This window comes from Anser anser (genome assembly GCF_964211835.1).
Source record: "Anser anser genome assembly, chromosome: 4".
Lineage (NCBI taxonomy): Eukaryota > Metazoa > Chordata > Aves > Anseriformes > Anatidae > Anser > Anser anser.
In genome coordinates this window covers 60,690,687-60,703,882 of record NC_139724.1, presented here as the reverse complement: position 1 = coordinate 60,703,882, position 13,196 = coordinate 60,690,687, and the positions used below count along the sequence as shown (strand labels likewise).

Here is a 13,196-nt window from a genome sequence, read left to right as displayed (position 1 = left end):
GTGCACCTTGCACTACAGCCTTCAGTGCTATCTTCTGGGGGAAAAAATGGGCATTTGCCAATGTAGGAAAATATATAATAGGAAAAAAAATGTAGGGGAAAAAGAAAAAGAAAAAAAGGCAGCAGCAGCAAACAAAATCATAACTACTTCTTAAAAATATTCTAAACATAATAAAGGATGGGCTCTAACAGTATGTATTTTGAGGCAGAAGCAAAAATCTGTGCACGTAATTTTTTTAGTTCCTGTATCACCTGGCATCTGAAAATATCCATAGGAAACTGGGGATACCTGCAAAAGGTGACAGATTTCACATACACAACCCTTGCTTTCATTTGCAATGTATCCTAAGAAATAAGTAAAAATCTAGAATTAGCCAAGGAATTTCCTGGCTTAGGTTTCAGTTGCTCTTAAGCATTGCTGAATAAGCTTTCACCACTTTTGTTGGGCCTGGAAAACCACTGGAGTCCATGGCGTGTATGAAGTTGGTGTGACTCAGCTGAGGTTGGTATGGTGAACACGTACACAACTTTTGCATTCATGAGGTCATGTTGCAAAGTTGTTTTTTTGAAGCTATTCATGCAATGAATACTTGAACCTCCTGTTTTCATGCTTCTGGCATGTTAATTTCGGTTATATATCGTTTCTATCTCAATAGTGAAGGAGGTTTGTGCGGTAAAACTTGCAATAATTGTCTAACTGCACAGATTTAGTGATGGCATTACATGGTTTGATTAGTACTTTAATCAACAAGTAATCCCTAAACAGAATATAAAAATGCCTCTTCTACGTGAGATGTATGTAGGCTGAATTCCACTGTTCTCCTGGCATTGCCTATATAAAGGTTTCATTTCTTGGTGTTTCCTGGTACCTCACGACTGTCTACAATTTACACAACAAATCTTAAAGAATGCTACATTTGTGTGAAAGTGGCCGTGAAAAATCCAGATGAATAAATTTGTTTTGGCATGTGTATTATAGCAAGGGTTTTGTTATTGTGTCCACACATTCCTATGCTGAGATTGAAAGGTATTTCAGTAACGTGCTCTTTTGGGAGTGCTGGGTTGCATTGAGATGAGCACGTTCCTGGCCCTGGCTTTGAAACAATTTCAGAATCATTAAGCGTCATTATGTTATAGTTAATAGCAGAAAAGAATGTCTTTCATCTCCAAAAGCAATTTACAGCTTACAATAAACTGACACACAAGCCCCAAAGAAGGATCATTTTGTGCATTAACTTCTCCTGCGCCTCACAAATACATTTAGCCACGACCTAGAGTCCAAAAGCTTTCCTGGGTAGACCTTAGAGCCTGCTATGCTTTGATTAACTTCCTGTGCAATACAGAATCAGACATAACACATTAAATGTTAGAGTGGCTCTTTAATACAGGGGCAGTATACCAAAAAAACCAATATAAGACTGAGTGATTTTGAGTGAAAGCTTTGCTTTTTTCCCCACTAGCTAAGACTACAGGAATAGCACGAGGGGCATTTCTGCATCGTGTTGCCTTTGTATCATGGTATTAACACTGGAAGCAAACTTCAGCTTTAATTCCGAGGCCAGCTGTTATCTGTATCCCTACAGCTTTAACTTCAGTGTTTTCGTACATGCTTAGTGAATGCTGATTTTTATTGATTGTGAATCACCTTATTTAATTCTCTGGTTCCATTCTTAAGACATAAAATGCACACGCAAGAGCCAGACGTCACTTACCATAAATCAGCTGCCTTAATGCAATGATTACATTGGTCACAGCTGGGCAAGCAAGCTCGTGTTTTCTGCGTCTGGGTTTCGTAACTGGACCTTTTAAATACTTGGAGTTTGTTGTTCGCTCCACAGAAGATCAATGAAAGCATCACAGCAATTTAATAGACTACCCACAAAATAATGCAAACATTGTTGTGTACATGTACAGTGTTGTTCTAATAGGATTTCTGTAAGAACCCACAAACAAAGACTGGGGTTCGAGATAGATTTTTTTAAGCCTTTATTTTTTTCTCTTGCATCAGGTTCAGAGTAGGTGTCCATGAGGAGCTAGCAGCGCAGGATTTTGAAGAGCTAAAAACAACAGAAGGAGCAAAAAGCAAATACAGTTTTCTAGTGGAAATAGTTTTTCTAGTCTTTTTCTTTTCTTTTTAAAATATTAAAAGTATGTATTTATGAGTGCAGTATTACCCATTTTCTGCTTTATCTGCTTCTTAACACAGCTGCATTGTGCTTTTTGTTTTCAGTATAGCAGAAGCAGGCTTTCATTTCTGGAGATGATGTTGAGCATGCTCTCAATTTAGAACTTTTTCCATTTTAATGTGACTGCAGGCAACGTTGAAAGTCTGCACTCCATTGAAATCCATAGCAACACTCTCTCCATGACCAAACCTGTCTATTGTGACGGGCTTCCGCTGAGTTCTTACCATTCTGCTATTACTCATATTGTTACTTCAAATCATTTCTTAATTATTACGCCACTTCCTTATGTTTGTGATGGCAAAATTCCCATTCATTTAATTTTGCCTCTGTCTGATGCAAATGGCTTGTCACTAGCAGCTTTACAATATATTTGTATCTTTTTCACCTCTATGCTTCCTACTCCTCAAATTTTCCTGGCTATTTTCAGGCCCTTGACATTATTTTAGCATTCACAGGCCCTTCGGAAGCACTGGGAGGCAGCAGCAGCCATCTGCAGGGTCCAGATCTATTGGCATACACTAGCCCCCATGCTACAGCTTAAACAAAAAATCTTTGTAAGAACTGCCTTTTCTTTCACATTTTCTTCTTCCACTACCATCCTCATTTCATCTCTCTATGTTCCTTTGCCTCCTGCTTTTTGTTCCATGAATATGTGGGACACAGTTCTAGGGCATTTTTGACTCTCCACTATCAACTGGATTAAAGTTGGAATGCTGCTGAAAAGCACTATGCTTAAATCCAAACAAAGGAAACGTAGCGAAACTTGTAACTTGAAGCATAACAACTTTCATTTTGACTTTGTGGAGAAGGGAATGTTTGCACGATTAAAGATCAGATTTTATTTGTTAAATAGGAAGTTTCCTTAAAATAAAGGTTGTACATTGAGAACTAAACATTTTGACAGTGCTATTGATTGAATTATTTCCTCTTCAAAACCTATGTATCTAGAACTATGAGTAACAGCTTACAGATAGCAGGTATCTATGGCTTACAAGGGATGGATTTGATCATGGCAAGAGCGAATATAAATTCACTGGGATTCTACACCTAGGAAAAGAGGAGTTGGGGCTTCATTACCAGCAGGCACATCGTACTGGCACCTCTGAAACACCTTCGATTTTTGTCTGTACAGGACGTGCCATGCAAACAGTGGGATGAGAACATGGGACAAGCGTGTGAGCGCTAACAGGCACACTCTGGAGCTTTGTGCTTGTGGACACCTATTCTGTAAAAAACGGAAAGACTCGACAATGTAAAAATACAGCCTAACAGCAACCTTGGTTGCTTGGTTTAATCAGCTTTCTGGATAAAAGTAAGCAGCAGCACATTTTGCAAAGAAAAGTTACTTGCCTTAAGAAAATTTGTATGTCTTTTTTTTTGTTGTTTGTCTTTTAAATAGTTACACTGAACAGTCTTTTTAAAGTTACACAGGCATAAATTTAGAATTTCTCTGTAGTGTGTTTTCAGACATAAAAGCTTCAGGCTTATTTTCTTAAGCTTTCTCCTGTGCATGAAGAAAGTTGCTTTAGCATTCTCTTGAGAAGACAAGGCTATGATGACACTTGGTGAAAAGCAGAATACCTAGGGAAATTAACAAGAATTACAGAGCAGGTCTTAGAGACCTCCAAACGATCTTTCAAATTTCTGATCCAGACTAATTCATGGCATCATGCTACCACGGAGTCTATCACTTTTTCTTAAATTAACAGTTATCTCACAGAAAGAAGAAAGCCCATGGCCTTGCAGAAATATACCATCTCCATTTCAATCTCAGTACTGTTGAATAAAATTTTATAAAATACTTCCTGATGAAGTGAAAACAGCCTGCAGCAGAAGCCAGGATTCCTGGGGGGAAAGACTGGCTTTTGGGAGTTTTGCCCATCAAGGTACCCATCCTAAGAAGAAAAGGTGTTTTGGGAAGCAAGAAAATTAGACAGATAATGTTAGGAGAGGAAAGGTACTTGACATGTGTTGTACAAGCCGAGCCACTAACTTGCTGAGTTAACAGCTGTTACCTGATAGCTTCACAGGTGAGCAAGGCAGGGGCAACAAACAAACCAGGTGCCTATTCAAGTTGAGTATCAACTATTTGGCAGAAGGGAGGAAATAATTTTACCCCAGTCATAGAACTATAGTAATTACATTGTTCTAAAACAAGATGTTTTGGGAACAAACGAAGATCAGCCCTCGGATAGCTCTGGTCATTAATTGCTGTGGTATTTCTAACATGTAACTTCACTCCATGTCATTTTCAGTGGCACTCTTGGGTCTACTTGCTTGCTTTCAGACAAAACCTTCCAAAATAGGCAAATAGGAGCTGAATTAGTACATCAGATCTCATCCATTAAACTCCAACATTAACAACATATCTAAACGCTGTTCAGTCTAAGGGCACCTCAGTGCAAGAAACAGCTTCATCTTTGCCACAGTGAACATATTTTTACCTATTAAGTAGTATTAAAATTTTGCTCTCCTTCCTTTTTAGATCTGCATCAGGAAACTGTTTAGTTCCCTTGTGCAGGGAGGTTTTTGGGTTGTTGGTTGTTTGTTTTTTTTTTGGTCAAGTATTGGATTAAAACTGTTCTATTTCCTTTATCTGAAATATTGGACAGGATCACAGGATTAGGAAATTCTCCTCAGATTCCTCTTGAGTATTTCTGTATACATGAGGCTACTTAAGAGTTCATTACAAAATTAAAGATCAAGAACTAAGCTGCCTTTATTTAGTGGTTCCTAGATTCAGGAACAGGAAAGATAAGGTAGCAGATGTAACAGGGAAGGGGAAATCATACCTGTTCAGCTAATCTCTTTAATGGATATAACTGATCGGATAGCTTAGTGTTGAAAAATCTGATGACAGGAACTTGCATAAAAACAGGACGAGAAAAAAAAATCTCAAACTACAAAACACTTTTGCCAAAAAGATGGAGGCAGAGTTCACTTCTCTGATAGCTACTGAAGGTACTAGGAAAGCTCTTGAATCATGTAATAGAAAAAGCTCATACTGAGTCTTCTACCCCCAAGGTTCGCTTGTGCACCTTACTTCATTTAAGATTGAAAGATCCATTTCTCCAAAACTGGTAACATAAAACCATTTCAACTGTACGTCAAGATTTTTTAAAAGCTCCTTCGTACTGTCCACAAGGCTGAGAAAACTTCAGTGATGTGATACATAGGTTAAAGTAATGTAAGTCATTGTCAGGAATTTGTTACACTGGTGATGGGCTCCCATATCCAGATCATCTTTCACTACTGGGCAAAATTCAATGTCACTCCAGACTGGTAGCATCCTAGGGCAACCTGCTAGGTTCTTCATTATCCACAAAAGGAAGGAACCAGGTGGGAGTGATTGCATCAATTTTTTAACCAGATACTGAAAGTGTAATGGTCTGGGAATAGGTATTTTTGTATGTACAAGTATGGTTAGTAAAAAAGGTCTTTTAACTATCCTTTTTCTGTTTTTACATCAAATTCTTTTCCTCTGCAAACATTATTTGCCTTGTAGTTACTAACAAATGATTAAATTCCAAGTACAGTTTTACATGAAAATTCATAATAGTAGCACATCTTCAGCCCATCAGAGCTGAAGATTAAACTGTGGTCTGATTTGGGTAAGTGCTCTTAAGTGTCAACAGAATAAACAAGTTCATCATATATTATGGCTTCCATGGGAACATACAGAAGTTGCATGTTCTACTACCTCTATAAGTAAGTCTGCTAATGATTGGCTGCATGGCACATCAGTATTTATTCTAATTTTAAATAACTTGCTCAGTCGCTGTGGGTGCTGCTAGGGATCCCTCCTCCCTAGGAGGAAAACTATCATACAAATTTGTTTCATCAGTTGTGTCCAGTTAGCTAACAGAGGAAATTAAATTTCTGCATAGTGCACCTTTCTGCTCCTCAAAGTTAGACTCTGACAGAGGAAAAACTCACTCATTTGTGGCTTAAAGGGAAATTGCCACAGTTTGTGAAGTTGCTGGATACCTTAACGAGATAGGAAGAAGGGTGCTGAGGACTGCAGCACACAGTCTAACACAGAATTCATTTGCAGCTCAGCAGAGATTAGTGAAAAGGATGCAGGGGGAACATCTGAATTTGAGAGAAAGAGATCAGCCAGTGAACAGAATTTAAGTGGATGTCAGTGGAAGCAAATGTCACCTATGTATGATACAAAACATAGCTCATTACATCAAGAATTACATAGATTCTACACACCTGTCCCTTAGACTTTGGAAATGGGCTGAAGTCCTCCTCCTGTAAACAAAAACAAAAGTTTACATTTAACAACAGGTTTTCTTTTATATAAATGTTTTTGTCTTCGTGCATTTTATGAGAAGCATGTTCTCTGAAACTCTCTAGACTCTTACATTCCTCTATTTGTTATTTCAACATTTAGTATTTTCTTTCATTCATGAAAGTTAACTATTGGATTTGAGGCTTTTTAGTGATGCCCCACTGAAAGATGTGTACTAAACTTTTACTAGCCAAGTAGTGCAAATCAAGTGCAAATTTTCAACAATCTTCATCTAATAAAGAGTACAAAATTTCTCCACAATTTGATCTCACTTAATCGTAAGTCCTGCCTCATCTACTGCACTAGAGCTCAGAGAATGCAAGATTTATAAGCACCATTATACTAAGTGCTGAATTCAGAGGAGATGATGTGTTCAGCTAAGTATTCATTTGTACATAAAAAATGTGCATTTTGGGGTTTGATTTTGGTTAATTTTCAAGGAGAACCATCCTCATTGCAGACTGCTGCAGTGATTAAAAAATTAAATTTTTAAACTGAAGTCACACCAGTCATCTGCTTGACTGCATATAAAGCACACTTTCAGAGATTTGTAAAACCCTATCTCTGCACTGACCTTTTAGCTGCTGTCTTTTGAGTGTGTAGGGACATTCTCCACTTGACACAGGGTTTTGTCCATGACACACTGGTAAGCCACAACCGCAGTCAACACAGAAGCCTGGTCAGCAGCGCCAGTTCTGCAAGAGCTTTATTAAAAGTACCGGGTTAGTAAACGCTAGGCATAACAGTAAATATCAAGCTGATTTCCTCACCTCCTTACTTCAGGACCACAGCCTACTGCCATTTTTGATTTACTTGTATGGAGGAGAGTTCAGATGCGAGGTGGCGTTGGTGGGTTAGTATTACAGGTATGAAAGTTTGTCATATTTGCAGATCTTGTTAACCTGATCACTTTCAAAAGTTAGGTCTTCCATATAAAACAAATTTTATATTCATAGATACCACCCCTCCATTTCCTCCCCCATCTCCCTACATGTTCACATTCAACCATCCAAACCAATCTTGGAACCACAGAAGGTATAAACTAAATTCAAATGAAAAAAACTCCCACAGCAGAACAGGTCCCTCTGTTTTGGAAAGCAAGAATTAAAAATTCACAAGATGTTTGTTACAGCGCAAACTTTCTTCAGGTTTTATAAGTGAATCTTGAACTACAAGGGCAATTTCTCACTGGTATCTATGCTATTGATTTAAGGTTTAGAAGCAAACATTGTTTAAAATCTAGAAACTGTGAGCAAAAAACTCCCACTGATCTTTGTTTGCTCAGGGATGTGAAAAAGCAGCAATACAACACGAAACAGAGTTTCAGTAAACAGCACAGCATTAATACAGAACTGTCAAAATGGAATACATCTTAACATAAAAATAAAAGCACTCCATGAAAAGAAGTTGTCCCCTCCCTCCCCACCCCAGCACCTGACATTTCTTAACCTACAGAAATTTAAAATTAGTAATCAGCATTTAAGGCTAACCCATTCCTTCGCATTACCCACAAACAAATAATAATACAGTGAGCTCCTCATTCAGAAGAATGTAAAATACTTGCACCTTCAAGTCTTATTATACATTGAAGAAACGATTGTTTGCATGGAAAAAGTCCCTTTTGAAAATTTACACACACACAAACACACACCCTTTCTTTCTCAATTACAAATGATTAAATCAAATTAAAAACCAGAAAACCCCAGCCAGGCAATTATGAGGGAAAAATTGTATTTTCCAAATACATTACCAGGACAAGCATACTACAGCCCTGTGTAAGTACATATTGAAGTAAGCCACAACCATCTGAAAACATTAACTAACTTATGCATCAACCACAAGACAGTAATTTTGGAGTACCTAAGTTGCCTGTAAACTAGAAAAACCTCTATAAATTCTCTATAAATTATAACTGCATTTCAAACAAACTGATGTAATTAAGCTATCTGCATTGTCTATTTCAGACACCAAGTGTTTTCTCTGGTGACTGAAACTATCACACTTAAGTAGTAAAATCAAGATGACATGGAATTTAATAATCTTTAATTGAAAAACAAGTAAGTGCAACATTGGGCTGCTGGGGAAAATACTATTTATTTATTATACATTTAAATACAAACTTGAAATGTGTTGTGGACACATCTGCAGGGTTACAGGTAAAAAATAAAAAATGTACAAAGTTCTGTTCTGTATCTCTTAACAAGATTGATACTTCAAAAAAAATTCACAAAAACAGCAGAAGTTCATCCTTGTACGAACAGTGAAGGTAATGCATACAATCTTTTGCTTGGCAGATTATCCTTGTTCCCTCCCTGCATAAAGTACCTAGAGTTTGTAAACAGTCTTTAAAAGTGTTAATAGCTTTAAGGAATGTGTAATCACAGTTCACATGGATTTGTCCCACAAGTTGTAATGCTACACAGTAGTTTCATGTTTCCATAAGCCAGTTCTAATATTACCAGTACTGTCTGCAGTGAGCAAGGGTCCATCCTGTCCACTGCTTTTAAGTGGTCCATTCTGAATGGCTAAATTTAGGCCATAAGATTTTTGCTGGTTTTCAAGTTCAACCACTATTGGTTTCCTCAGAATATCTTTTTTGTTGTTGGTAACTGTTGTTTTTTCAGTATTTCTGCCACTTTTTGGAAGCGTACTGCAAGCATCACTGCTATCTTGTTGGGATTGGTTATACTGACGTTCTCTATATGCCAAATAAGCTCTTCGGCTCCTTGAATGCCCTTCACTGTTGCTTTGCCGGCTTTTAGGTACACCATTTTGCACGCTTCCTTCCACACTGGTAGGAACATCATATGCATATTCCCTCAATACTGCAAGCCTGCTAGCACGATGTCCCTTGCTTCTGTTCTTATGATGCCGGCTTGGGTGTCCATTTGTCCGAAATTGTACCTCTAATGGAGCTACATGCATTTTGATATCGTTATCCACTGAATGCTCAGTGAGACTGTTATCAAGCTGAGGACCTGTGTTCAGTGGAAGAGAAGTAGGGTGGCACTGAGCTGCTGCAGCTTGTAAATTTGTTAGTTTGCAACCTTGAGAAGAATTTTTTAGGCTTGATGCACTTTTATTTGTGCATGAAGATTCTGCGCTGCTATTGGTGCACTTGGGGGCCTCTCCATTGGTTCCACTGGAACTGGAGGGCTGAACATTCACTTGCACGGAGTACGTACTCCTTCCAGGGCAGCAAGTCGTTATCCATGCGTGCCGGACATCTTCCCTATTAACACAATGGTGCACCATAAGAAAGGCACTAAGGCTTAAACAAGTTGCCCCAAAAAAACAGCTAAAAATCAGGTCCATAGGATAATACAGGGAAACTGACAGAGCTCCAAAAATCCACAGAGCAACATACAAAAGCAAAGTAAGGCCCACTCCCAGAAGCTGTGCTTGAAAACTGTGCTCGTTCTCCAAAGCAGATGCAGAAACTAGTGACACTGACAACGAATCTTGGTGAGCCAGTTCCCCATGTTCATTGGTGGCAAGACGCTGCTGTTCCTCAACTGGTTCCTTAAGTTCGTATTTACGTTCAGGGTGCCGTTTTAGTTGTATGAATATGCTGAGAAAATACATGCAGTTTATGAAAATTATAAAGCTAGCTGGTCCATAAAATGCTCCTAAGCTAGGTTCCCAAGCCATCCAGCAACTGGAAAAGAAACAAACCAAAAAAAAAATCAGGATGAACACCTTCTCACAAGTCATTTATGCTTTATCAGTTCAAAACAAAGTGAAGTGACCTTGGCTGCATTACACTTACTGGAACTACCAGAATTAATTGCAAGTAGTATTCAGAAAAGCAAGACTGTGAAACATTATGACAGAGCTCTCAGTTACACAGTACTTACTAAGGTGCATTAGGTCTGCTGCCATAATTTCGGATGTTTGCTGCTGCTGTTATTCCACAAACTATGATTGGGATCCCTCCACCAATAAGGTAGAACCTAAAAAGTAAAACCAATATATAAACACTTGGCTGCATAATGGCAATGGATTTTATTTGGTCACCATAAGGAAAAGGAGAGCTTTCCAGGATTCTGGAAATATGCAATTTTTTAAAGAAAAAGTGGAATGAATTTGTTTTGGACTCCAGTAAAATCAATTTTTTTTCCATGTCTTCCTCACTACAGTTTTTTTCTTCTGGTGTAAACCACCTTTTTCTCAGCTTCTCACCTCTCTCCAAGGCACTGAACAGACAAGGTATATAAAGTTAGAAGGAAGAAGAAAAAGATGACAGTTAGAAGCTGTAAATTGTTAGAAGAGAATATGGAAATTTAGAATAAAACAGTAAGTGTTCTCTCTCTTGTTCCTGGAGATGAATTTGCCTAATATTATGGATACTTTTCAGAAGAACTGTTTTGTTTTTCAGAAGCCATAAGAACTGTATTTTTTTTTTTAAAAGAACTCTGATCTTGTACCACATACCTCCTGTTTCCTTGTGCAGTAATAATGAAAACTCTATGCTTTCACAAGGATGAGGGCATATGTTGTTAGAGGATCTAACTTATCAAATCACTAATTACCAACAATCATTCCGATCAATAGCACGCTGTGCTACACTTTTTCCTTCAGTTGGATCAAAAATCTAATGACATGGATATACAACGTGTTACAACAGTAACAAAACCATGTAAATAGTGACATTTTGTGTTTTTAAGTAGAGCATTCATACCCAGTATTTGTACTACTGTATTTTGATTTCCATGAAGAATACTACGATTAAGATCTTGATATTCTTTTAAAAGCAATTCTTTAAAGTAAAAATAATTTGCAACTGTTTCCTTTTGTCTTGGTAGACATGTCAACAAAACACCATTTCTGCATGACAAACTCCATTTCCTTCTTGTGATTGGCAGCTAGGAAACAGTTATTTTCACACCCTCTCGCTTGGCATGGCAATGCAATTCAATATACTTGGCATAAAGTTCCGAACAATTAAGAAATTCCACCCAGTGCAAGTGCTGCACTAGCTTTGCAATATGGCTACTGTGAACCACATCAGAACCCCTCTCTGGTCTAGAGTGTTTTACGAAACACGGAATCAGTTTTGAAGTCTTTTTCACCTTGTTTATGAACTGAGATAAAGCCACATTAACATATAGAATAGAGAAGATCAACAGAACTATGTTACATGAAATTAATTTTCCAAAATAAAGAATAAAGTTTATCTATGCTAGTAAGGAAGGAAGATTAATAGGTATGAAGTCTACCCTCATAAGACACCTACAGGAACTGAAGATCCAAGTGTAAGCACAATGGCTTCCTATCAACTTCAGAGTGGACTTCTTTAAACCCAAAGAATGCAAAGCAGAATAATTTGCACATGGCAAATGAGGAGAAAACTATATACCTATATACATCTACCAGGGCTTTTCTTCATCCATTTCAAAATACCCTTTGTGAATCTGAAAGGGTACATGGGAGGAAGAATCTAAGCAGTATGGCAGCAAAGAGTGAATTGGTTGGTTTTGTCTCTTTCAGTTCAAGAAACCGGGGGCCTGAGTAAAGGAAGTGACTGGTTCCATACAAGCAAGAAACTCTTATACAGAACTCTTTACCCTATGCCACTAATGGTTAGGCTTGCCTTGAGCAAGAGTTTAATACGCAATTGAATGAAAAAAAAATTAAATCCTTCTATGGCCATCCCACGCAAAAACATCACATGTTGACTGTGGAAATCTTTGATCTGAAGAGACAGAATAACCTGAGAATTTATTAAGTATGCTTGGAGAGAAGTACAAGAACAGGGCAGAGTTACTGTCATTGTCACAAAGGAGGTGCCCAGATCTGAAAAGGTACGTGCATGTTTATGTTTACACAAAGATGAGCCTCTGAGGCTGGTAACATTACTGTAAATTTTTCCAAAGCAAAACCAGCATGACAAATAATAGGGGATGGAAAATGAAATAAAGTTACACAGATGTTAAAAATAGCCATGCAGTATCCTGCTGGAAGGCAAACAGTTGGTGATCATGATATCCTACACTGAATGGAACAGATTATTTTTCTTAAAACAAAAACAATGAATAAACTAAATAAAGCAAAAGGAGTGCTTAGCAGTATAAATACTAGCCTTCTACTTTCTGACTTGTGCATTTAATATTTCTATATGCTTGTACATAGTACTGCAAATTTTAGTTGATATTCAGGAGAGTATTTCTGATTTTCTGCACTTTCTGTACCTTAAAATTAATCTAAATATTTGCTATGTAACTAATCAAAGTTAATCAATGTCTGCCACCTTGTGGAGAATTCCAGCTCAGCAGTCTTTAATTAGTATCTGGAGGCACAGAGTAAGCTATATGTACGAATTATGTTAATTTTACTACTAAAAGTATTTCATAAAGGGAATTTTACATATAATTTGTTTGCATTTCAGTGATTTTAGAAATACAAAAGAGGAATGCTTTACAAAGAATACTATTTTCATTTGACAATGCCTGACATTTTTGAAATGACTTGTCAGCAATTTTTCAGAAAACCATATTAAACTGTTTACTTGAATTCTAGTGTTTGTTAATTGTCTGATAACACAGTTCTCCACATTCTTTCCCCTATAACTTAATGGGGAGCGTTCCCATCTGAAGTCCTAATCAAAGCCCCAGGAGTGATGCTAAACCACTACCAATTTCTTAATTTAAGAATCAGAAATACAACATCGTAACTGTAACATGCTGAGACCAGCCTTCCTTCACTTCATCCTCA

At 37.6% G+C, this 13,196-nt stretch overlaps 1 protein-coding gene across 1 annotated transcript in view; it reads right to left on the bottom strand.

Moving 5' to 3' along the window:
* Positions 1–8,557: 8,557 nt before the first annotated feature.
* ADGRA3 (adhesion G protein-coupled receptor A3) overlaps positions 8,558–13,196 on the bottom strand; it is a 54,179-nt gene continuing 49,540 nt past the window's right edge. Inside the window, exons 18-19 of the mRNA XM_083835169.1 lie at positions 10,340–10,435; positions 8,558–10,140 (exon numbers count right to left, since the gene is read on the bottom strand). Coding sequence (XP_083691295.1) covers positions 8,898–10,140; positions 10,340–10,435 — 1,339 coding nt within the window. The 3' untranslated portion in view covers positions 8,558–8,897. The remainder of the gene's footprint in view (positions 10,141–10,339; positions 10,436–13,196) is intronic.